Source organism: Oryctolagus cuniculus, chromosome 12, assembly GCF_964237555.1.
Source record: "Oryctolagus cuniculus chromosome 12, mOryCun1.1, whole genome shotgun sequence".
NCBI lineage: Eukaryota > Metazoa > Chordata > Mammalia > Lagomorpha > Leporidae > Oryctolagus > Oryctolagus cuniculus.
In genome coordinates, this window is record NC_091443.1 from 61,565,521 (window position 1) to 61,592,285 (window position 26,765).

At 39.1% G+C, this 26,765-nt stretch overlaps 2 protein-coding genes across 3 annotated transcripts in view; one reads left to right on the forward strand and one right to left on the reverse strand.

Annotated features, from left to right (window-relative positions):
• FAM98B (family with sequence similarity 98 member B) overlaps positions 1-6,242 on the forward strand; it is a 40,588-nt gene extending 34,346 nt beyond the window's left edge. Inside the window, exons 8-9 of one of the 2 annotated variants that reach the window (XR_011380847.1) lie at positions 2,677-3,901; positions 4,019-4,360. Coding sequence is in view for 1 of the 2 variants with exons in the window: in XM_008269228.4 (XP_008267450.3) it covers positions 2,677-3,075 (399 nt within the window). In the remaining variant the exon portion in view is untranslated. Of the gene's footprint in view, positions 1-2,676 lie in introns of both variants that reach the window. The other variant, XM_008269228.4, reaches the window with a different exon arrangement.
• An 869-nt stretch (positions 6,243-7,111) lies between these two features.
• The window catches only part of RASGRP1 (RAS guanyl releasing protein 1), a 77,434-nt gene continuing 57,780 nt past the window's right edge, over positions 7,112-26,765 (reverse strand). The window contains exons 10-17 of the mRNA XM_002717988.5: positions 25,558-25,638; positions 24,249-24,353; positions 23,055-23,164; positions 22,233-22,377; positions 21,604-21,640; positions 20,562-20,714; positions 18,783-19,168; positions 7,112-10,126 (exon numbers count right to left, since the gene is read on the reverse strand). Of these exons, the coding sequence (XP_002718034.1) occupies positions 9,992-10,126; positions 18,783-19,168; positions 20,562-20,714; positions 21,604-21,640; positions 22,233-22,377; positions 23,055-23,164; positions 24,249-24,353; positions 25,558-25,638 (1,152 nt within the window). The 3' untranslated portion in view covers positions 7,112-9,991. The remainder of the gene's footprint in view (positions 10,127-18,782; positions 19,169-20,561; positions 20,715-21,603; positions 21,641-22,232; positions 22,378-23,054; positions 23,165-24,248; positions 24,354-25,557; positions 25,639-26,765) is intronic.

Sequence of the window (26,765 nt, forward strand, 5' to 3'; positions counted from 1 at the left end):
GCACTGCAGGTGGCAGCATTACCTGCAGTGCCTCAGTGCTGGCCCTGTACTTTGAATTTACTTTATAATCACGAGCTTAATCCTCCCCTAATTAAATAATTTAACTAGTAGACAGTAGAAAAACTACTCTTCTTCAAGAAAAGACAAGGGCTGTAAACAATAATCACATCTCAGAATTTTGCTCATATGATTACTTTTTTTGTATATTAGTATAAATCAGGGAAAACATGATACTTGTCTTTCTGGGACTGGTTTATTTCACTAAGCATAATGATCTCCAGTTACATCCATTTTGTTGTGAAAGACAGGATTTCATTCAGTTTGCTAATTTTTGCTAAATTAGGCATCATGAATATTTGCTGCTATGCTTCTGATTTGGATCAACCCCCTTTATCTTCTGCATGAATTCTGTCTTTAAATATGTTACTTAATATCTTGCATGGGTTATAATATAAATCTGTGGCTACTAGATTGAGAGTTTTATTTCTGATGTGACACTGCCCATTTCTTTTCTGAATTTATAATTTACAGTCTGATTATCTGAGGGTAATCTTAGCATCAGCTCTTGGAGTAGCATCTCTACGTGCCCACCTACGTAACTTGTGTGGTGGAGTGATCACTGAGACTAGCAACCAAGAAAAGCTATTTTTTTTTATGGCTTTGGTTATGAGACATTATTGCTGGCATTAAAAGAATATTTATATACTTTGAAGCATGTCCCACAGTGAGTATGTTGTACTTTTTGTTTTTTTTATATGACCTACATTCCTAAACATAGCTTTGATCAGAGGATCAATGGAAGTAGAATCCAGTAGATTGATAGGTCATTTTAGTTGTGGCAATGTTTTGCCTCCTTTCTTGAAATGGACCAACAAGAAGTTAGCTTTGGCTTCTCGGCTGTCTATCTTTCCCTCTGTTCATGAAGTATATGGTAGTTCCTTTCTGCAGTTTGGGGACTTAAGCTCTTCCATCTTTATTCTCAAAGTATTATAAAACATGGTTAGGAAGTACAGAAATTCTTTATTTTCTTTGTGCAGTTTAGGACCAGAAGTGTTTTGGAATTTGGATTTTTTTTTCAGATTCTGGAATATTGCCATACATATCTTAGGATAAGCTCCAGAAATGTAAACACTGAACTCATTCATGTTTCTTACACATTTTATATACATAGCCTGAAAGTAGTTTTGAGCCATATTTTTAGTGTGCTTGTATTTTGATTGAGAACAATCATCCGAGGTCAGTTATGGAATTTTCTACTTTTGAGGTTATGTTGGCTCTCAAAAAGTTGGATTTTGGAGCATTTTGGATTTTTAGATTAGGAATACTTGACCATGTGGCCAGTGCTGTGGCTCAGCAGCTTAATACCTTGGCCTGAAGTGCAGGCATCCCATATGGGCACCAATAGGAGACCCAGCTGCTCCACTTCCGATCGTGCTCTCTGCTGTGGCCTGGGAAAGCAGTGGAAGATGATTCAATCCTTGGGCCCCTGCACTGATATGGGTGACCTGAAAGAAGCTCCTGGCTCCTGCCTTCAGATTGGCACAGCTCAGGCCATTGCAGTCAATTGGGGAATGAACCATCAGATGGAAGACCTTTCTCTTTTTCTCTCTCTCTGCCTCTCCTCTCTCTCTGCGTAATCCTGACTTTCAAATAAATAAATAAATCTTAAAAAAAAAAAAAAAAGGAATACTTGACCTATAATAGTATAATAATTGAATCATTATTCAGTGTAAGTGAGTTTAAATTTCTAGAAAGAAAAGTATAGTTAATTTCTTATTTTGGACAGGAATAGTTAATTGAAAATTCTTATCTCTCTTCAGTGATAAGAATGATAACCTGGGATTAGTTACTAAATTCAACTCTAACCTCATTACATCCACATTACACATACTTCAAACTTTTGAAATAAAGTATGCTTAGAGGTATAATCTTTTATTGGATAGTATCATATCAATGGCATTGGAAAATAGAGTTGTTAGATAAATGGATATGAAGTTAATATAGGGTATATAGTTTATATATGCTGAAAATGTTTTCACTATGTAATTTTTTTAGTGTGATGGGTACTACATTTGTTATAGAATTTGCTAAATAAATTTAAATGAGAGAAGGTTAACAAGGGGCCTGCACTGGAGTCCAGCAGGTTAAGCCACCATCTGCAATGCTGGCATGCCATATAGGCATTGGTTCCAGTCCTGGCTGCTCCACTTCCAATCCAGCTCCCTGTTAATGTGCCTGGGAGAACAACGGAAAATGGTCCAAGTTCTTGGGCCCATTCACCTGTGTGGAAGACCTGGAAGAAACTCCTGGCCCAGCCTTGGCCATTGTGGCTGTTAGGGGAGTGAACCAGCAGATGGGAGATTTCTGTCTATCCCTCTCTCTCTCTCTGTAATTCTGCCTTTCAAACAAATACAAATAAATCTTAAAATAAAATTAACATGTCCTTAAGCTTTAGAAATACTCCCCTAGATTGTTTTAAAATAGTACCACATTTGAGGAATTTGTCATACATAATTTATTTTTCCAGTATTTGTGCTGCCATGTCTGATCCATTCTTGTCCTTAAATATTTGGCTTTTTTCTTTGTTAGAAACAATAACTAATGTCATTTGAAACCTTTATGTAAATTTTAACTTTTAAAATATTAGAAACTGAAAGAAAGTGTTTCTTCACACAGGTGCTGATGGGAAGGGTGCCTGACAGAGGAGGACGGCCGAATGAAATTGAACCACCACCACCTGAAATGCCCCCTTGGCAAAAGAGACAAGAAGGGGGCGGAAGGGGTGGTTGGGGTGGTGGTGGTGGTGGAGGTGGTGGTAGAGGAGGCGGTGGGGGTGGAAGAGGTGGCTGGGGAGGTGGTGGAGGTTGGGGAGGCGGTGGAGGAGGGGGTGGAGGGTGGGGGGGAGGAGGAGGTGGGGGAGGAGGTGGTAGAGGTGGTTTCCAAGGCAGGGGAGATTATGGTGGGAGGGGAGATTATGGTGGAAGAGGAGGCTATGGTGGAAGAGGGGGCTATGGTGGAAGAGGGTATGGAGATCCATATGGAGGAGGTGGTGGTGGAGGATATAGAAGGTACTAAAAACTACATGAATTAGATAGCAGTGCTTACTTTCTTGTTAGATATATTAGGCATAGTATTCTAAGTAACATACTTGAATATCATCTTTGAAGTGAACACGAGGTTAGACTCCCTGATAATATTGTTGAATTTGGTTAATATGTAAGAACATTGTTTTATACTACCAGTTGATCTCTCAATGATTTTTTTCCATATTCTATGTATCCTTGAGCATGTTATATCTTTTTAAAAAAAAGAAAAGAAAAAAAATTTTTAAGTGTAAATATTTATTACCATCAAATTTGGAAATGGAAAGTATTTTATTGTCATGATTGAATTTAGACTGTTACCTGTATTTTGTTGAGGTTTGAAACACATGAAAGACCCTGCCTGTAATGAAAAGGAATATAGACTCTTGCCTCATCTGTATTCCTGTGGATGTCTTTTATATTTGCTAATTCTATTTTGCAAAATAAGGAAAGGGACAGATTGATAATTGTGTTCAGTAAGTGGTAGTTGTGGTTTGTGTTTTCTTTTACAGTATGAGACTCTTTCCAGTTTTCTGTTAAAATTCCACTAATTGAAGCCCAAGTCTACCTTTTTTATTTTATTCTTTTCTGACTTATTTATTTGACAGTTAGAGAGATACAGAGAGAGCGTTCATCTGCTGGTTCACTTTACAGATGCCTGCAACTGCCAGGACTGGACTCAGCTGGGCTGGGCCATAGCCAGGAGCTGGGAATGCAGAACTGGTTTTCCACATGGGTGACAGGAACTCAACTACTTGAGTAACTGCTGCCTTCCAGCAGGAGGCTGGAGTCAGTCTGGAACTAAAAGTTGGACCCAGGTACTCTGATGTGGAGTCTGATTGTATGGACATCCTAACCACTAGGCTAATTGTCTGCCGACCCCCACTTCCCAAATCTGCTTTTTAACATGTATATTTGATTTATTTTTCAATTAGATTTGAAACCTTGGTAATTTTATCTGACTGAAAGAGTGAAGCTAAAGAATGAAGTGGGGCAAGTGTTTGGCTCATGCCTGCATCCCGTAGAACCTGGCTCAAGTCTTGGTTCCGCTTTCAATACAGCTTCCTGCTAATGTGCATCCCAGAGACAGCAGGTGATGGCTCAAGTACTTTGCTGCATGCCACCCACAAGGGAGACTCAGATTGGGATCTGTGCTCCTGGTAGGGCAGCTCAGGCTGTTCCAGGTATTTGGAGAATGAACTGTCAGACAGGAGGTTGTGTGCTCTCTCTCTGCCTTTCAAGTAGAAGCAAAAATAAAACAATTTTTTGAATTAAAAGATTGATGTCAAAATTACTTTGAAAGGACAAAGACATGTACCAATTTTATATGATGGTATGAAAAATATTCCTGTAAACTGGCCTCTTCATCATTAGTTTGGACATCTGAATATTACAAGTCAGGCCGAGCTGTTTTACACAGGATTTAGGCAATAATTTACAGCTTCCATAGAGCAGGGGTAAGGCTGTTCTGATTCACAGTTAGATTTGGGAACCACAGGGATGTGGAATGGCCATAGGTGGTTTGGTGGTTGAAGCGAAGGATACAACTTGTGAATTCCAGTCATGACACCAGGCCAATGGTGCTGAAATTACCTTAGCTAGCTTTCAAGGATTGATTAGTCCTCATTTGTCAGGAATAAGGTACTTGCCCCTTCTCTGTTTCATAAACTACAAATACAATTTATTGAAAATTAATAGAGGGCCTACTTTGAATGTTTTAAGAGGTAGGCCAAGTAGTGTTTTTTTCTCCTAGTCTAGAGGGTTAGAGAAAAAGAACTGGTCACAGAAATTTGTTTCAATCCCACTGTAAAATCTATGTCAGACTGGGCTCCTGGTCAACACATATGCATAATAACTTCTTGTGATATAACCAACTCCTCAGATAAAAGAATGAATTGTTACTAGAGGACAGATTGTGGCAGGAGTTTTTGTTGTTGTTTTTTTTTTTTTTTTTTTTTTGACAGGCAGAGTGGACAGTGAGAGAGAGAGAGAGACAGAGAGAAAGATCTTCCTTTGCTGCCGGTTCACCCTCCAATGGCCCGCCACGGCCGGCGCGCTGCGGCCGGTGCACCGTGCTGATCCGATGGCAGGAGCCAGGTGCTTTTCCTGGTCTCCCATGGGGTGCAGGGCCCAAGCACTTGGGCCATCCTCCACTGCACTCCCTGGCCACAGCAGAGAGCTGGCCTGGAAGAGGGGCAACAGGGACAGAATGCGGCGCCCTGACCGGGACTAGAACCCGGTGTGCCGGCACCGCAAGGCGGAGGATTAGCCTAGTGAGCTGCAGCGCCGGCCTGTTTTGTTTTACAGTTGAACTCTGTGGTGGAATCTTAAAATGTTAAAATTTTAAAGGTAAATGTTATGTATGCTTCAGTCTTAGACATGTGATTTTCAAGCCAACCATTTAAAGGAGTGGTGTTAACGATAGAAAAACATAAAATTATTTGGTTATTTGTAAACAGGTGTATTTGTGTTTATATTTAATGAAAAGAATTTTATGTGATAGTTGAAGAAAAAGCCTTTCCATAATTAAGAAAGCAACTTTTTCAGTAGCTATGAACTCTGCAAAAAACTTTTAAAAATACGTAAGTGTAAGACTACATCAGTAAAATATTTTAAGAGTTACTATGTAAAAAAAGAGTTCATCTAAAACTTCTACATTTCTGCTTTATTTCCTTTTTGGGGCATTTGTTGCTGATATAAAAAGAATTTACAACTACTTTCAGCTTCTTTGCCACAAGTTTAAATACCACCACAAGGTAAATACGGCAGCAACATTAGTTTATCAGTTTTATAAGATTTCTTTGTATTTTCATAGGAATGTTGTTTGGGTTATCTACTTCAATCACTATAGATTTGCTTCTGCAATCTTGTTGGAACTAGACCCACTCCTGTTTACACATTTCTATAAACCTCATTTGAATGAAAACCTAAATTGTTGAGATGCTAATAACATTCTTTCCTCTAAGGTAGGGTTTTCCTAATAATTTTCTTTCAGTAAAAATTTCTTTTGTAGGACACTTTGCTGAGCAATATCTGGAATGTCCTTAAAGTGATTTGGGACCTTAATGTGAAAGGCATAATGTGAAAATGTTTTATAAATTGAGTGTACTATATAAATGTGTAATATAAAGATGGCACTTTACTGCTTCTCAAATCTAACACTTTACCCAGTACCTCCTTCTTTATTCTTTTTGTCTGGTTCTCAGTTTCATCTTTTATCCTTTTACCTCATTTTCTTTCCTTCTCCTTGTTTGTGTATTCCCTGAAACCCCGTTAGTACATACAGGCAGCATCTTACTGAGAAGTTTGGGATTAAAATAGTAAATAACCTTTGTTCATTGCCATATAAAGAATGTACAGACACAAAAGCATGTACAGAATACTTCAAAAATTCATGGAGGAAATTGGAATTAAAAGAAATACGTTTATAGTGATACAAAAAATTTGAAATCCATGCATTGAGGGATTCTTTGAAAAGTCCATAACAATGCACACTATGAAAAATAGAGACCCTCGTGTACATGGATTCAAAATTTTTCCACAAACAATCTGTTAATTTCACTTTCCACAGACTTTTTGAAGTATTCTCCTATATCCTGTCTATACATGATCACTTCATTATTACTCTTGAACTCTCATTAAAAGGGAAAGTAGGCATTTGCATTGAACCTATTTCCTTGTGTTCTACAAATTAGGGAAAACTTGCCTCATTAAAACAGAAGAAAAAAAATGTTAAACTGAAAACATTTTATTACCTGTAATTGTGACAAAAAGAGGACAACCTTAAAAAGGTATGCTGCAAAAAAATGTTCTGAGCAATAATACCACCTATACCTTGTAAGCAGCACAGGGTAGATATTTTGGGATGCAGAATCGGGGTGAATATAGGGCAGTTTAATCTTCTTTAGGGTCAGGTTGTCATTATGACTTCATTGTTGTATGTGAAGTATTAATTGCCAAAATGGTAGACCCCTATCAAAATGTACCAGAATGTGTTCCACAGTGGATATTGAAAAATCACCCCCAGATCCTCTTCATTTGTCTGTTTATTTAAAAAAAAATTGAGGATAAAGGGGATTCTGTGGTTATCTTTAATTACCGTCAATAATCATAACCAAAAATGAATTGGCTGTATTTCGATCAGTACACTAGACTGAACCATCTTCTGCTAGTTTTAAACAAAGCTGCAAGATGTCTCTTCACTTGCTAATTTGGTCAGAGGGAACTGGAATTAAAGATGAAAGCCACAGAAAAAATGACAATTTCAAGTCAGTCTTTAGTGTTTACAGACTTAACATTTGGAAGTCACTCTAGGCATTATGAACAAGATGGGAAAAGGCTGAATATTTCTGTACTGTTAACTTTATGTTGTAAAAAGATGTGTAAAACTATAACTGTATAGTTTAGCTACTCTGCTTCTCCTTCTAAGAAACTCAGTTTGGTTAACAGAATATGGAAGTTGTCTCAATTGTGGATTATAGTACAAATCCAGGTGAATTATCTACATATTCATGAAGTAGAAGACACGCAAGACATACTGTAGGCATCCTAATGACTTTTTATCATATAAATATTACACAAAGAAAACTTACACTAAGTATCAAAAAAACTTTACAATCTGTACATTTTTTCTTGCAGTTCGTTTACAGCATTCATCTTTAGACAAATTCACAAATGATCAATAAAAAAAGGAAGTCCATTAACAAAATGACAGATGACATCACTATTAAAATAAGATTTGTCCTTGTTTTTGGCAGAGAAATATTTACCCAAACTTAAGTCAGAGGGAGACACAAATTTACATTCTTGGCTTGATAACAAAAAACTTCTTTCACATTATTTCTTAGATTCCACTAAGTCTCTAGATCAACATAAATAATAATAATTTATCCACTATACTTCTTCAGCCCTTGCTAAACTTCAAAATCTGTTACTAAACTACTGCCTCTTACTCATTTTAGTGATGCATTTTGCAGTGCTTGAGACTTTTTAGCCATACTAATTTCACTAATGGGACTTTGGAATTCCTATAGGTTACTTACATAAAATTAATCTGGGGCCCTTCTTTTGGATGGAGAATAAAATGAATGAAGAAATGTGTATTCTATGATTATGTTTAAAAGTGACTGACTGTACCCTCTTCGGTCCATATTAGAGGAAAATAATAATAGTGGAGAATATGAAATATTAAAATTTGTCATAAACTCATGTTTTCTGTATAAAGCAAATAACAAAGTGCTAGTATAAGTTTATATATAAAGTGGTGAATCTTGTTTTGGGGATTTCTAAGTTTGGATTTAGAAAAGGATACACTGGTGTGTAAAATGCTTCTTTAAAATGTAAGAATCACTACAAAGTAGTTCTGTATACTAAAACTCAGTACAAAGAGATAAACAAATGGAAACTAGTCTTTCATCAAAGAAACTTATTCAGTGGTCTGAACCCTCCAAGTAAGCAACACGATATAATATGCTTTGTATTCTTACAAGAATTTGGTGCTGTTGGCTTTGGCTTGGAATTTTTAACTAAGATTATATTCTTGGCAATTGGTCAACTTGTTTTTTAATTAAAAGTCAGCCCAGTACCAGACTTTCCAAGTAAGAAGGCTAAGTCCTACTAGAAAGAAAATGGTCAGATGATTTTTTTTTTAGAGAACTAAAATGAGTTTTTGAATAACTGCACAGGCAACCGAAAGAACCAGTTTATCATTAACCTTTGTAACAGAAAACTGTTGACTGTTACTGTGATTTTGCTAAATGATATAATTTTACAATGTGATTCCTCCATCTTATAAGAACTGAACTTTGTGAATTTGTGTAAATGACTAAAAGTTGTTCAATTCATTTTCACATTTTCTAAAGAAACAAAATTTCAAGCCATATGCATGCCTGATATTGTATGTACACATATTATATACATTTGTACATGTATCAGCTATTATTTAAGCCACTGATTCAATTAGCTTATTTCTAAACAGTATTGATAGTGAGGGTAGTTTAAGCACAAATTTTGTTTGAAAAGAGAACTTCAAAGAGTTTACTTAAGAAACAAAAGAAAAAGATGGAACATGAAGAATTAAACATTCTTTACAGACTTTCTTTAAAAGAGGCATAAATTTCCTAATTCTATCCACTGCAGAATAAGGACAAACATGTTTGTAGTATGTTTACTTTACTAATTGGCTAGTAGTATATGAGATGATAACAGCTATGTTTTCAGGTCATTAATTTGATTACTTATTTTACAGTAACTTTTAGACTACAACTGTGAATTGATTTGCAATTGGATAATGTCGTGTTGCTTAATAGGCCCCTAGAACGTTTGGCTTTGTTTCTAGAGGTTCACTTCTAGGTAGATATGCTCAGGTGTGTGAATGTATTGAGGAAGGTAGGGAAAAGGGGCTAACTGATTAGATCTGAGGTAGTAAAGTAGGAACCAGTTTTACAGAGAATGCTGGGATTTAGGGGACATGAATCTCGTGGAATAGGAATACTTTTTCATTATAAGCAAGCTTTGGATGGAAGAAAGTAAATCTCAGTTCACAGAAAACCTTGGGGAGGAAGCAAATTCATTTTCCAGAGATTTTAGTTTTGAGAAAGAATCTACCAGGCAGCCACATGAGATGGTCAGTGCCTTCTCAAAAGCTACATCATGTTTCATCACACTTTTGATGTTAGTCCCAGAAAGGTGGTTTGTAGTAAGAACACCTGAAGTGTTGCTTCCTTCCACTTTCCCCTTTGAGTCACCTGTACATTGAGTCTTTTAGGTTTGTGGGGGGACAGTAACTGGCTTTTGCTTTTTACAGTAAGTCTTAAAAGACAGTCAATGTCAGGTGTCCTGGGTCTCTCGGTGTAGGAAGTGAGATGCAGTGTACCCATTTACAGGTTTGTGTCCCTTGAGCTTCTGGGCTAAGAACAATCACTCTGCTCCATCTGAGCTAAGACATGACTGCTTTTTTCAAGCTGCAGGGATTCTATTTTCTTCTGTGCGTACTTCAGTTGGATCTTTAGAGCATCGTTATCTGCTTTCAGGGTATTGATTTCCTAAAGGAAAAAGAGAATGAAGTATGTTAATAAAGCAGCAACGAATAGCAAATCAGTTACATCAGGGAGTATCCTACTTGATTGGCATCTCCTATTCACTGTGGTGAAGAATTAAAAACTGTTTTCAAGACAGTTATTTTGCTGTGAAAAATAAGCAAACAAGTTAAATACCAAGTGAGCATGTGCAGACAGTTTTTGTTGTCCTATCAAATGTGAGGTGCCGGCAGGCAGAATAAATCATTCCTGGGCAGTCGGTGGGTAAGAACAAAACCTCTGTTATATAACAGATGGTCTTCTTGCCTTGGGAGAAACAGTGTCTCTGAGCCATGAAAGCACTGATTGAGAATTCTGTAATAGCTGTTTTTGTTCATTTGATCTTAAGTTTTCTGTTCCCAAGTCATTGAAACTCACTTCTTTTTGGTGAGAAAGATAGGAATTTTATCCAATCCCTAAAACTGGAGTTTGGTTGATCTGATTTGCAGAGATTTAATTATAGATCCATCAGTGGATTTCCATTCTGTTGATTTTCTGGTTCCAGAGTTCTTATACTATGATGATTACCCTGAAATAATGTATAGGCAATGTCTAAATAATTGGTAATACAATGGGTTGTTTCTCAACCTGAACTACCTAATTAGTTACTAGGTAATATATTAGCTACTAGGTCATGTCAAGTACCTGCTATGTGAGAGTGTTGTTAGATGATTAGACTGTAACCTTCACAGATATCTTGATTGTAGACTCAATATCTCAGTTCTCCTCAATATCTCTTCCTCCTTATATATATAGTATCATACCGGAGATTGGAACCCAGATATGTCCAACCCTAAGAGCCTTTAGTTACTTTTTCTTTGTCCCATGCTGATTCAGCAGTATGCATATACTCAATGTGCTGAATTAATACTTTAGTATTTATGTATTACATATTATTTTAAATACTGTTGAATCAGAGATAAATCATTTTAAGAATTTTACTGAGAAATTGGGACACATTGTTCCTCTAAAATGTACACAGTGAATTCTGGACCTTTAGGTCTGTTTGACAGATATATGTAAAGAGACAGCTGGGAGGCTGAAAAGATTTACTGGGTCTGGTGTTACTGGGTAAGAATTACTCTTGGCCTAACTCATCTGAAATTTTTCAGCCACCCAGTTTTCACAGCTTTGTTGCCAACTACATTGTTCCTTTTCAAAAGTATGTAAAATTCAAGATTTGAAGCAAATCTTAGCATGATATCCCAGCCCTATATTTTACAGAGGACAAATAGGCCTTAAGAGTTTACAACTGGCATAAGAGTGAGCTGGGGCTAGAAATAGAAATATTTACCTCTAAGTACAAGGTATTTCTTACTCTATTGAGTTCATTTTTCAAGGCTTCCTTCATTGTTCTTAAGAGTTGCATTTGGCAGTTTCTACAAAAGGACTTTGTGTAATCCATGATTTGCTACTTTCTGATTGACTTGATTCTTTGAAGCAAATCTTAAAAATACTTTTTCCTTCATCCAGAAAACCTGTTGCTCCTTTTTCATATATCCTTCTAATATGTTCTTTGTTCCAGGTACCAAATGAAGGATTTCACTGTTGTCATCTAACTTTTTTCAGATGTTTCTCTAATTCAATTCCTGGGAGTCTGACAGAGAAGATACAATGATGAGGGCAACACAAGGAATCTTGAGGTTCTTGTGGGCCATTTCATTTTGTAGTCTGTAGAATTGCATACAGAATTTTAGCCAAGGGGATGTTGATTTTATGTTTGCACTGCTAGGCCTCCAAGAACACAATACAAACTTTGATGTTTTGGAAAAAAGGCAGACAGGCATTTGTCCCATTTAAGCAAAGAGTAACTTGAAACTAACATGTCCTTGTTTCTTTGTCTCTAAAATGACTTATCAGTAATTGCTAAGAAATTATTAGTCCACAACAAAAGGTCTAAGCTAGGCTTCATGTAAGCTGTTTTTTCTACTCTTAACAGAAAAGAAGTGCATTAAAAATTGACCCTACAGATTTGAGTATTTAGACAACTACCTGTAGTTCATGGATGAAAGCTGCTCACTCTTCTGCTCCCATCTTCTACTTGGCTATCTTTTCTTCTTCATCTTTTTCTCTCAAACCTTGGCACCATATTCCCCAACTCATTCTTTTCTTGATACATTTTGTTTTGTCTTTTGAAATGCCTCCATATGATACCTAATCATTGTAAGCCTATCAAAAAAGAGGCTTTTTGGTGCCTTAGTTGTTACTGCTTTATAAACCATGCTGTATTCAACTGTACATTTGGTTGCTACTGTTGGTTTAGCTGCTCTTAGAACTTAAAAAATAAAAAAGGACATTTCAAACAGTACATGGAAAAGTGAAATTCAAAGTTTATTTTGGTGCAGAACAGTTTAAAATCGATGCTTGTGAGGGATCTTCAAAAGGTATGTAGATATTATGTATTACGGAAAACCTATGCATGGATTTCCAAATTTTTGCATCAAAATTAACTTTTTAATGCCATTATTTTATAGACCTGCTGGAAATACCCTGTATATGCATAGAAGATGAGTACATTCCCTGAAATGTTAGGTAAGAGACCCCTCATTTATAAAAAGGGGGTTATTTCCAGTGATGAGCCACAAAAATTGACTGTTTATCTTTTTAAATTTTTTTCATTAACATGTTATATTCGACATTCTTAATGAGAAAATGTGCAGTTGTCAGAATTGTCAGCATGTGTATAGCGTGAACTGATAAAATCAGAATTAGCATTTTAATTTCCTTTTTTTTTTTACGTTTGAATCCTACCAGCTATTCTCTTTTGAACAGTATTTATGCAATATTTATTATGAAATAGTTGTCCCAACTGTCCCCTGGGGGATACTAGACCCTAGTACCTCTGTGTGACTGTATTTCACTACCTCATACTTAAGATCCCTGTATTCCTCCTCCCTCAACCCTTCCCAATCTATAGTAATCCCTATTCTAAATTCAGACTGATTAGTGTATATGATATTTGACTTTCTATTTCTGGCTTATTTTATTAAGCATAATAACCTTTAGTTCTATTTTACTGCAAATCATAGATTTTCATTTTTTTATGACAAAATATTCCATTATTTGCTTAGACAACATTTTATTTATCTGGTCATCCACAGATGGACACCTAGATTAATTCCCTTTCCTGGATATTGTGAAAAGTGCTGTTGAACATGGGAGTGAAAGCATCTCCTTAATATTCTGCTTTTGTTTTCTTCAGATACATATCCAGAAGTGGGAGAGTTTTTTTTTAGGGTTTTGAAGACCCTACGTACCCTATAAAGTCTGTACTAATTTATATTCCTGTAAACAGTATGTAAGTTTTCTTCGCTGCACAACCTCACATGCATTTGTTATTTTGCTTAACAGTCATTCTAATGAATGAAATGGCACCTTACTGTTTTGATTTACATTTCCTCTATGGCTAGTGTTATTGAGCATTTCCTCATGTTTGTTGGATATTTGTGTTTACTCTGTGAAATGTCCATTCAGATCCTCCACCCAAGTCTTTACTGGGTTATTTAGTTGTTAAATTCTTTCAGTTGTTTATATATAGTCTGGACAGTCTGGCACATGAATACTTTACAAATATTTTTTCCCATTCTGTCAGTTGTCTTTTCACTGTTGTTTCCTTTGGGGTACAGACGCTTGTTAGCTTGATATAATCCCATTTGTCTTTAGTTTTTTGCTTAAGCTTTTGGGATGTTATGCAAAAAAAAAATCATTGCCTCTACCAGGGGTGGGAAACATTTTTTCTGCCAAGGCCCACTGGATATTTATAACATCATTTGGAAGCCATACGGAATTGTCAGCTTAAAAATTAGCCTGCCATAGAGTTTATTGAATTTCAAGTTGTGCTTGCAGTGTCTTGGCAAGGCAAGACATTCCCCACCCCTGGCCTATACCAAAGTAAGTATTTTTCCTACTTTTTTTTTTTTTTTTTTTTTTTTGGTAGTAGTTTCATAGTTTCAGGTCTTGCATTTGGATCTGTGGTCCATTTTGAGTTAATCTGTATGCAGCATGAGAGGGTGTGTGTGTGTGTGTGTGTTGGGGCAAATTCCAATATGCTGTATGTGAGTATCCAGTCTTCCCTGCACCATTCATTGAAGAGAGTGCTCTTTCTTCAGTGTGTATTTCTGGTGCCTGTGTCAGATATCAGTTGGCTGTAGATACTTAGATTCATTTCTAGGGTCTCTATTCTATTGGTATGTATCTGATTTTATGCCAGAACCATGCTGTTTTTGTGTTGAAATCACGTTTTGTGAGGGTTCCATGTGCAGCAGCTAGGGCTAGGCCAGGCTGAAGCCAGGAACTCCATCCTCCTGATCTCCCACATTGGTGGCCAGAACCCAAGTGCTATGGCCATCATCCTTGCTCTCAGGGGCATTAGCAAGAAGATGGCATCCCATGTGAGTGCGAGTCCCAGCTTTTCCGCTTCACTCTAACTTCCTGCTAATATGCCTGAAGAAAGCAGTATTAGATGGCGTAAGTCCTTGGACACCTAATACTCTTGTGGGAGACCAGGATGACTCCTGGCTTCAGCCTGGCCCAAACCTGGCTATTGCAACCATTTGGGGAGTGAACCAGTGGATGGAAGTTTTGTGTCTTCTGTCTCTTCCTCTCTCTCTTTTTTTTCAAACAAATTCTAATAAAGAAGATGTATGGAGTATCTGGGACTAGAACCAGGCACTCCAAAATGGGATGTGGGCATCCTAAGTAGTAGCTTATCCTGCTGAGCCACAGTGCCTGCTCTTATCCTTCATTCTTTTGATGTGATGTATTATGTTTATTCATTTGTATACATTGAGCCATCCTTGGGTTAAATCTCACTTAATCATGATGATATATTTTGAGATATTACTAGATGTGACTTGATAATATTTTGTTGAGAATTTTTGCATATATGTTCATCAGAAATATTGGTCTGCAGTTTTTCATTATTGTGTCTGGTTGATTTGGAGTTGAATCATATAGTGGACTCATACAATGCTAGAAGGGTTCCCTCCCTTTCAACTTTTTGGAGTATCTTGAGAATTATTCATGTTAGCTTTTCATTGAAAGTTTGGTAGAGTTCACCAGTGGAGACATGAGTCCTGGGCTTTTGACTATAAATTTAATCTCAGGTTTTATATGTCTTGGTTAGTTTCTGTTGTATGTATCCAGAAATGTTCCCATTTCTTCTAGAGTTTCTCATTTGTTGACACATACCTGTTCATAATGGACCCTCTGACCCTTAGTATTGGCATTGGTTGTAATACCTCCTTTTTGACCCCTCTGATTTTGAGTCAGCTCCCTTTTTTATTGGTTAGTCTAATTTAAAGTTCATTAATTTTATCACTTTAAAAGAACCCTTAATTTCATTCATCTTTTTATTTATTTTTGGTCTCATATCATTCCTGCTCTGAAATTTATTATTTCCTGCTACTAATCTTGGGTTTGCTTTGTTCTTGCTTTTCTAGGTCACTGAGATGCACTGTTATCTTTTTTTTTTTTTTAATGTAAACGCTTACTATTAACCTTCCTCTTAGTACTGCTTTTTGGTTTTCCCTTTTTAATTTCTTCATTTATCCATTATTCATTCAGAAGCATAGTTTCCATGTATTTCTATATTTACTACAGTTTCTTCTGTTGTTGGTTTCTGATTTCTGTATTCATTATCAGAAGATACATGATATTTTTTTTTTTAGTTTATTGAGACTTATTTTTCTGCCCAATACATGGTCTATCCTAGAGAATATTCTTGCTGGAGAAAAGAATGTATATTCTGCAGCTACTGGATGAAATGTTTTGTAAATGTTTGTTGCGTCCATTTGGTCTACATAATAATTTAATTCATTTTTTTTTCCTGGGCCTAGATAATCTGTTGATGCAAGTAGGGTCACTGTTACTGTATTACTGCTCATCTCTCCTGTTACAGCTAATATTATTTGTTTTATAAAATTGGTTTCTCTGGCATTGCCTATAAATTTATAATTTTCATATCTTCTTGAATTGATTCCTTGATATATTAGCCTTTATCTCTCTTTACAGTTTTTGTCTTAAAGTCTGTTTTCTCTATATAACTACTTAGGCTTACACTTTTGGTTTCTATTTGCATAGACCATCTTTTTTTTTTTTTTCTGCCTATGTGGTGAAGAGAGGTTTCTTGTAGGTACATATTGCTGGGTTTCTTTTTTTCAGCTTGTATGTTTTAATTGGGAAATTTACTCCATTTTATTTTAGTTTCAGTCCTGTCATTTAAAAAAATTATTGTGTTTGGGTATCTGTTGTTCTTTTTCTAGTGGATCTTAGACATTCAGAGTTTTCATGATGGCCATTATCTTTGTTTCTGTATATAGGACTCACTTAAGCATCTTTTCTAAGACTGATTTGTTGATGATGAATTTTGTTTTTGCTTGTCTTCTAAGTCTTAATTTCTCCTTCATTTGTGGAGGAGAACTTTGGTGAGTATAGTATTTTTGGTTGGTAGATTTTTTTTCTTTCAAAATAACATTCCATTTCCTCCTGGCCTATAAGGTTTGTGCTGAGAACTGTGCTGCCCATCTAATGGTGTGACTGCTGTTGCAGATTTTATAGTTCTGTGTTGTACTTCTGAAAGTTTAAATATTTTCTGGCCCTGTCTTTTTGAGTCCTGTGTACTCACAGGACTGTACTGGGTTATTCATTTCCTTCTTTTTCATGTATTAAGTTTTCTATGCCCTACTCTTCTCTTTGCCCTTACAGTCCCCATAATTCATGTATCTGGTAGTTCAATGGTGTCCCAAAGGCCATTTTCCTTTTTTTTTTTCCGGCTGGGGGAGTCTGGAATATTTCAAAAGACTTATCTTCAGGTTTACTCCTAATTTTGTTTGATCCATTGTGCTGTTGAGCCTTTGTCAACTATATTTTTGAATTCTTCACTTCTAAGATATGAGAATTTCATCATGTATTTTTAAAAAGAAAACATATCAATAGTGTTGTTAACTTTTTGTACTGTATTGAATTTCTTTGAGTATCCTGAGTATCATTCTCTTAAATTCATTTAAAGTCTTTTGTCACTATCATGTTCTCATTCCTTGCTTTTTCCATACTTCCTGTAATTTGTTGTAAAAGGCTTTTTCCTGAAGATGTATCTTTGCATGTTGGTTTGGCAGGCCATTCTGGCTTTGGTTCCTGAGCTGGATATTGTAGTATGGTAATGGCAGTGCCAGTGTTGGGTGCTCTTCTCATCCCCAGCAGGGGTGTGTAGGTCTCAGTAGCATACCATGGAACATGATCCAAGGTTGCCAGGCGACACTAGCCGAGAGTGCTGGAGGGCCGCTTATGTATCTGCATTAGCAGGATCAGGGTCAAGGTAGCACTGGCCCAAGTTCTGACAGGGGCACATGGGTACCCATGCTGCCAGATCCAAGTTTCTGTGCAATGTCTTGGCACTCTCTACCTCCTCTATTCCCAAGTAGACAATTATTTGTGCTATTCTGCCTGAGGATGAGGGAGGAATGGATTGACTAGTCCTGTGACCACCTAGGCCACAAAGCTAGATCATACCTAATAAGCAACTGCTTTGCAGGTCAAGGCCACTTCAACAAACTACAAGTGATGCTTGCCCAGATACATGTTCAATTGCCAGGAGTCATGGGTATTCACTTGGGACCAGAGAAGTTGGAGAGGTTCTGTCTGCGGGCACTGGCCTGGGGACTGTTGATGTCTGCCTATTGATGTTTCTACCAGTTCCAAGATGGAATCCTGTGCTCACTTTGGTGCCCTAGTCCCCTGTCCAAGCTGGGGTAGTCTATGGTGATGGTAGCCCCTTGGCTACTAAGCTCAATAACATCTGAGTCTCCCAGTCCTGGGTAGTGATGGAGGCTGAAACAAAACCCTCAAAACACAAAGTCTTTACCTGATGCTGAGGCAGATCTAGAGGCTGTGTGTCAGAGCACTGGCTTAGGATAGGGCTCTCTCTGCAGCAGGCCTGGGCTGAACTTCAAGACAAAATCCTAGTCTCCCTTTCTCATCCCACTCCTAGTGGCTGGAGTCCTGCTTAGCTGTCAAGAGGTTGGATGTGGGGTAGTGGAGCAGTCCCTCGGTCTACCTGGCTAAGGGGGATTCAGATGCGTATAGTGCAGGTATTGGCCTGAGGAAGGGGGCCCTGTCCGGCTCTAGGTTTCACCACAGCAGGCCTGGCACTTGGTTTCAAGTCAAGAGAAGTGTGTGTCTGTACCCTGGTCTACATGGATCTGGGCTTGGAGTAGAGTGGGCAGCTCTCTACTTCTGCCTTCCTCAATGCATCTTTCCTTCTTACATTAAATCCAGGCACTGTGACCACAATGCCTTCTTGTGAAGGTAACTTGATGTGTGAATAGCTATTCAGACTGAAAATATACAGGTGACCTATAGAAACTGGTTACTCTCATTAGCCTATGGGCACTAGCATGGTGATAGGGAGTCCTGTATATCCTCTACTTCTTGGGTAATGTAGACCATGGCCCTCACTGAATTCTTTGTGAGAAAGCCAGTTTTCATTCCTCCTACTTTTTGCTTTAACCTGCTAGTAATTAAACTGATTTGAATTTTCAGAATTTCCAGTTCACATGCTCTTCCCTGTTTAGGTTTAGCCCTCTGTCTCTAAGGAAATCTGAAGAAAAGAAAAAGAAGAGGGTACCTGTTCCAGCTCTTGGTAGGTTGGAAGTCTTAGTCGCCGTAGTTCCTCCTTGGATTTTATGAGGGATTCTTTATTCTCCCACTTGACAAAAGCCCTCTTTCTGACCAAGACTGGGCTGGGGCATGGAGATGTGGGACTGGGAAGCACATACAGAGTATCCTGCGCTGTCTTCCTTGGAGAAGACAGCACAAAGGGCCCAGAAGGACCCTCACTCCCACTCCAAGGCAACGCTTCCGTCTGGGTGGCCTTGTGGGCAACAGTCCTTTTCAGTCGCACAGAAATCTTCTGTGAGGACACTCCCATCAGCATGATGGTTCGATCCTTGCTCTCCTCGCTGTGCTCTAAAACCTCCCCATTGGGAAATGCGAAGGGTCCTTCCTCAGGTGCTGTGGGAAAATGCATGACACTTTAGTATTCCAACTCAGAAAAGCAGAGACTTCCTTGTTAGGGGACTTCCATGGTTCTAAAGAGGACACATTTGGAGGTACGCAATTGAGGGGTGAACAGAAGGTGGAATTCAAGGTCTCTGTGGCCAAGCCATGGCCACTTTCCACCCTGAGTAAAGGGCATCTTTTTCTGTGTGACAGAGGTTTAGAGGTTTCTGATCCTGCTGGTAAGTGGAAGCAGGGTCATTACAGTAATGTTCCACACGTAATTTGAGTGGCTGCTACACTTTGGAAGTGTACACATGCTCTCCAGCAGCTGGTACCTACTCTGTAGGACCCAGTGGTCACAGCTTCACTGAGAAGAAAGGTTTAACTCTGTGGATGTGTCTCTCAGAATACTGATGGGAAAAGAATTAATGCATTACTCTGATTTCTTTCTTACACCAACTCTTCTGCCCAGGACCCAGCCTAGTAATTTTCTGGAAAAGCAGATTATAAGCATATGTATCTGGGGCGGGTGGTAGGCTTTAAGGTAAACCACAGACTGTGTAAGTTCACAGTTTTTCCAAGACTAACTGGTAATTATTGGCTCTTTGAGAAGTCTTTCTCAAAGTTTGGGAAACAAAATGATTATATAAGATAAAAATTTTTAAATTCAGTCGGTGCCGCGGCTCACTAGGCTAATCCTCCGCCTGTGGCGCTGGCACCCCAGGTTCTAGTCCTGGTTGGGGCGCCGGATTCTGTCCCGGCTGCTCCTGCTGTGGCCCGGGAAGGCAGTGGAGGATGGCCCAAGTGCTTGGGCCCTGCACCCACATGAGGGACCAGGAGGAAGCTCCTGGCTTTGGATCGGCGCAGCACGCCAGCTGTAGCAGCCATTTGGGGGGTGAACCAACAGAAGGAAGACCTTTCTCTCTAACTCTGCCTGTCAAACAAACAAAAATTTTTAAATTCATTTGTATTTTTGTATTAAAGTGTATTTTTCCCCTAAATTTTCTATAGTTAATAGAATCAAAATGGCTTTTTTGAAAAGTTCTGTAATGGGCATTTGTAACCTAATATATATGCTAGCTGTTCAAACACTGGAACTGCTATAAGGATCCTAGTTTAATTTATCCCATTATAAACATTCAATATTTATCCAAGTGAGTCTCAAAATTCTAAGTATACTGTTATTTAAGTACTATAATATTTAAATTGTGCTAATCACCATAAAATAGTTATCTTTTATTTTACCTTTTTTGGGAGAAAAATGAAGAAGGCAAATGAAAAGCAACAGAGCATGCCCTTAGAATTGCAGGAGACCACAGTGTTAGAACAAATCATGAGGTAATCTCTTCTACTGCAAAACATCACGCTTCACTTTCCGAGGTGAACATTCCCAGTGCCTACTTACCGTGGAGAAGATCTTTGGCTCCCAGTGAGCAAAGGTTGGACACTGGCCCCACAGAAATGCTGTTCTCTGTGGGAGCTGCTGGGTTCTTAGCTCGCTTTTTGCACTCAAACACGACTAGATCTTTGCATTGTTTGTGGCAGTTCATCCCACAGTCTGTGGACAAGACAACTTTGGTTAGGAAGTCTGTTTTTCTCCATGGGGTACTTTTGTCACATGTCTATGTTCTGCAGTGAGGACACCTAACACTGCTAATGACTGGCATTCCCACTTGCTAAACCTTGTATCTCCATCTTTACAAAGCCCTTGTCGGAGTTCCAGAATCAAAAGCAGCATCCTGTTCTCTAGGAGGGAACAGATGGTGTCCTGATCATCTGGCCTACTCTAGGAGTTCCTCTGGAAGCTGTCAGCTTTTAGATCTTAATCTTTCTTCTCGGCAGTAAAAGGTCTCCTCTGGTACACTCTTGAATTGTCTCACAGGAAGGACAATTATTTCCCAAAATATCTACTGGTACAAGGAGAGCTGACAAACACTTTTGGTAAAGGCTTTTTTGGTTTATCTTTTGTCCAGGAGTGATTGTGTTCTTCTAACTGGGAATCCAATGATTATTCAAGAGTAGCCGTTTCTATTTCCAGAGCAACCAAGGCAGAGAGAGGATCTTTTTTCTGCCAAGAGCCATTTGGATATTTATAACATTTGTGGTCCATACAAAATTATTAACCTTCTATAGATTGATGGATTTTGAGTCCTGCCTGAGGTTGCCTTAGCAGGTCCAGACCAAATGATTTTGCCAACCTTATATGGCCTGTGGGCTGGACATTCCCCACCCTGAAAAGGAACTGTGTAACTGGTCACCCAAGCACTGCTGTCTTCCATGGGGTGACAGTCTCTCTCAGGGTGCTGTAGGGAAGCCAGGTAGGGATGAGCCTTAGGGCTGTGCTGAGAAGTTGTGAACTGTTGAACTTCTATGCGTCAAAAAAAAAAAAAAAAAAAAAAAAAAAAGAGGAGAGCACCAGGGCAAAAAACACAAAAGTTGTATCTTACCTTTACATCGATATCCTTGTTTGATCACTCCCCAGAGCTATGAGACAAACAGAATTTATCACACATTATTTCCATGCATTCCACTCTAGCTCAAGTAAGGAGGAAAACTAGCTCATCTCTTAAGTCTTGTCCCTCCTGACCTTGAATTAAAAACAGAAAAAGTTTCTGCTGATCAGAATCAAATGTTGTCAAGAAGCTCACTGTAGAAGGTTTATTTCCCAGGCCGGGAATGAATGAATCATAGGACAGATAGAATCCATAGTGGGAAACAATTATGCACGGTCCTGGTTGGGGAGGAAACCACTGGTCAAGGATGGAAAAAGTGGTACAGAACACAGATCACCTCTTAAAACAGTTCCTTTTGTAAGGAAGAGGAAAGTACCCCATTTCTTCTAACAGTTGAAATAGCATATGAACATAATACTTCCATTTCTGTACCATTTATCCCAGGACCCATATGCCAGGGAGGAAAAACAAATCAGGAAGTAGTGAGACAAGATGAGTGCCACTGAAAAACCATGCACGTGAGGACAGTTAGTCCAGGTGTTGGGGCTTATGAGGTCTGTGCCCGTCTTACTCATTGCAGCTGGCCCCAAGTTCAACCCTGAAGCACTCTAGGAAGAACTTACAAATCCAGCACAGTTGTCACAGAAAGTGGGCTTCAGGTAGGTGGTCTCTTGAAAATTGTGAGGAAAGCCCAGACCCAGCTTGGAGTAGATTGAACTGGCCCTCATGAAGTAGGCTGTGATCTCGTCTCTGCTGATGAGGCCTTCCCTGCCAGTGAGACAGGCAAGGATGTTAGGAAGACTGGAAGGTGGCTTCCAGCCTTGGAGACTTGGCTTTGGTATTCAACGTTAAGTAGTTGCATTGCATGTATTACCAGATCATTACTTCCACACACACTCCTTTGTGTCGGGGTGCAGACTAGCATATAGTAAGTAGGTAAGGCAGTATTACTCATTATTAACTCTAACCAGAGTTAGGTTTTCCTAACTAATTTAACCATTGACTACAAGATTTGCAATGATGTAAAATATGTATATAGGGAAGAAAATGCTTTATGGTAGTTTCTGACATCAGACAGTATATGACCTGAACCCACACATCATACATTTGACTTTCCATAGAGAATTAAGATAGAACTTTGAGGAAACTAAATATACAACTTATTGAATATTAGGAATTTTCCATAATTTGCAAGGACAAAGGGAAAAAGGAAGACTTTCTCATAATCATTAGTCGTCAGTTCTGAGGTATTTAAAAAAACATGCAAAGTTCCTGGCTTATTGTCCAAACTAATGGCAGAGAAGCCTCCATTGGCTTCCTCTTTGCACTCCAATACTGAGTAATCACAGCAGCCGCAAGCAGAAGTCTGCCAGTTCTGGCGGCACACGCAGAAGCGTGTTCTCCCCAGTGCGCTCATCACTGCGCGTCCCACACACAACCCTCACCTGTCTCTATCCATCACACAGAAGGAAAACGGAAAGCTGGCAGCAATCTTCTCAAACTCTTCCTGAGAAATGTACCCATCCTGGTCGTGATCATAGTTCTTGAAGACAGACTGTGAAAAGAAGTTTTTTTGGGATTACTAACCAGAAACCAATCCTTTCTGCCAGCAGCCAAAGGACAAAGGAGCTGGGGCATACAGATAAAAGCCTCTTAATAGCTGAGCAAGGAGAACAAAGAAACATTTTTTTTTTTTTGGACAGGCAGAGTTAGCGCGAGAGAGAGACAGAGAGAAAGGTCTTCCTTTTTCCGTTGGTTCATCCCCCAAGTGGCTGCTACGGATGGCGTGTTGAAGCCAGGAGCCAGGTGCTTCCTCCTGGTCTCCCATGCGGGTGTAAGGCCCAAGCACTTGGGCCATCCTCCACTGCACTCCCGGGCCACAGCAGAGACCTGGACTGGAAGAGGAGCAACTGGGACAGAACCAGTGCCCTGACTGGGACTAGAAGCCAACGCTGCAGGTGGAGGATTAGCCTAGTGAGCTGCAGTGCCGGCCAGAGACATGTTTCTTAAGCTAAGGCAAAGATGCTTTGATGGTACCAGCATCTGCAGTGTGGCCATGTACTTTCAATGCCATTATCTTATCAGCTACACTTTGACCTGGGCTACTGTGGCCTCCAAGTTCATTGCACAATGGAATGTTCTTTCATTACTCAAATTTCTCCTCTGAGAAGCGACTGAGCATCCTAGCTGGAAGTGCTTTCTCTTCTCTTGGATCAGATCGTTCTGCTCTGTCTTCCATTGTTACATGAGCATGGCCCGTAAGGATAAATGCAGAGAAGTATGAAAGTATGCACCTCCTCCCCAGCATTTAGCACAGAGAGCTGAACCAAGCAGAGCCAAATTCTCATTTTTAGATTGAGCTGCTTACTATCCTTACTCAACTGTTTCCAACACATCTCTGCCCCCAAACTAGGTCTTTGAAGAGAGGCGTATTTGCTCCTGTGTGAGGCCAAAGTATGTTAACAAAATATAACTTCTGAAGTTCTCCAGCTACAATATGAGAAATAAGTGGCTCCCTATACTCACAGAAGAACAAGTTTCAAGGTTCTCACCTTTATGTTCCCACTCTTGCTCCCTCTCCCCACATACAAAACTAAGCCAGGCAGTAGCTTGCTTATCTAAAAGTCAGCTGTACTTACATCCACCATCCTCTGGACGTGTTTGCTAATGGTCTTTGGGTCAGGTTTGGGAGATACTCCAGAGGCCCAGTCCACTACTACTGGAGGCTTTGAAGGTGTCAGTGGCTAAAACGAAATATTGAGCAAAATCCTCATTACTAAAATGCAGTATTACAAATACAGCTCCTTCCTTTCTCACTGCCTGGCAGTTCCTAGACAAGCTGTACTGTGTGCAGTGGCAAGGAACAGAAGCCCGCACGTAACTGGCATCTGTCATCATCTTGACTAACACGGTACCGTGCTTCACATTACCTTCACTATCTCTGTATCTACCTCATCTCCTACTTCCCATCATTCAACATTCTCAGCTCCCTCTCCATTAACCCCGTTCTCAGAACTTTGAACAAAGAGTAATGTACATCATTTAAAATTCCTCTGTTCTCGGGACACTTTTAGAAGAGAGATGGATGAGGAAAAAACTAGCTGAAAGGCAAGAAGACATACAAGGAAAACAGTCTCAAGCCTGGATAAGCTGAGACAGAACCTATTCCTAAATATTTCAAACTTGGCCTTTCTTTTCAAGAAACAGGAGAAGGTATGTTTTCCACTGAAATGCCTTTACCTCTCTGAACACGGAATGTACCAGATATTTTCAGTGATCATTTTTACAACACGAAGATAGAATTTGTCTGTATACAGGCAATGAAGTTTAGCTACCTCAGCCCAGTTGGACTTCTTATGTGGGGGCAACTCTCTTGGGTATCACTTGTTTTGGGTGGGGAAGCTTCCTTGAGAGACTAAAAGAATTTCACTTTTCTGTAGGAGGTGGGACCACGTGACCTTGAAGGTCCTATTTGTACAGTGCCAGGACTGTATGTTATTTTTAAGACTTCCCAACCTAGGAGGTCAGAAAACAGCACATGGCTCTCTCTGGCCAGAGCACTACAGGATACTGAGGCTTTTCTGTCAAGTGGTCAGTCTTCAGTACAACCTCTGAGTGAAATGTGTGCTGCTGTCATCATTAGTGAATCGTAGGAATATTGTGTGGGGATGCTCTTTGAAGGAGTGGTGCCACTCCACTCCACAATACCACTGCTGACCACATCGTTCTGAACGCTGCTGTAGCACACTAGTCTTCAGCTCAGCTGGAGCACAAGCAGAAGTGATTCCTCACACACGTTAGGAAGCTTTCTCTGTCCCAGCACAAAGTTGGGCACATAGTAGAAACAATATGCTTATTACATGGAACTAAAAGTATATTCCTTAATAAACTTGAAAGCAGCTGGAAAAGCACTTGTTAACTGCATGAGCCTTAATGTGAAAAACTCACCGGGGCTCGGTGGTTTCTTGGTTCCCGGGCATAGGAAAGTTCATAGATTTCATCTTCGGTGTAGTAGAGATCCAAGGATAACTGCAGATCAAAGAACAGGGTTATTGCAGGATGCTGTGTATCTTTGCCGGGGCTGATGTATTTCTTCCTCTTCAGTAGTTTCATTTAGGCTCCTGTTTGTTTTTAAAATTTACAGTACTTACTGCAGTAGGACAAGCGTTAATTCTTTCTTGTTAGAATGTTTTTAAATTTTGTAGAAGTTCCAGGATGCCCTCTTTTTCAACTGTGACTTAATTCCTAAGCCTCAATCAAGAGCTTAGGCCACAGGCCTTTCCTGTCCAGATGACCCACACCTCACTTCTCTCTCAAAGTAGACAGATAATCTGAAAGGATGGTTTGCAGTGCCTGATATTCTAAAAATCTATACATCTTAGAATTTAAAATTTTGGGAGACGTGTGTTAGAAATAACTTTGTTTTTAACCTTGAGTCTTTGGACAGGATTTAGGCGGTCCAGAGCTCCTTGAAATTGCATGTGCCATTTTAAATACATGGCTTATATTTACTTTTCTGGGCAGAGGGTTCACAGCCTTCATTCATCACAGGATTTGTGATATAAAAAAAAGTCAAGATGCAGTACATCCCTTTTTTTTAAAAAAAAAAAATATATATATATATATATATATATATATATATATATATATATATATATATAAAAATGCCTGAGGCAGAGACCTGCCAATAACCTGGCTAATTAGCAAAAGGGCTAAAATCAGGTATTAGCAAGATGGGAAATTGAGACTGCAAGAGGCTCCAATCATTATTCCATTTGGCAGAAGAAAGTCGAGTTAAAAACTGTCTAATTTTAGAACTGAAAAAGAAGTTAGAATCACCCTAGAGACTTGTCCCCATGAATTTACAGAGGAGGAAACAGCTGTGGAGAGTTAGGATGAACTACAGAATGGCAGGACCAAAGGGAACTCCTCTGATCTCACCTCAAACCAAAAATGCAAATCCTGGCCTACAGCACAGACAAGTGTTCACCTACCCGTAGCTTGAGCATCTCTGTGAAAGGGGTTAAAGCCAGTGCTGGCAGACCCGATAAGAAACCAAAACCATTTTGTTATGCACTGCTTTGCTCCACCCCCTCCCTTTTTTTTCTTCAAATAACAGCACATTGTCTCCATCTGTTATCAACCTTGTAGTCACT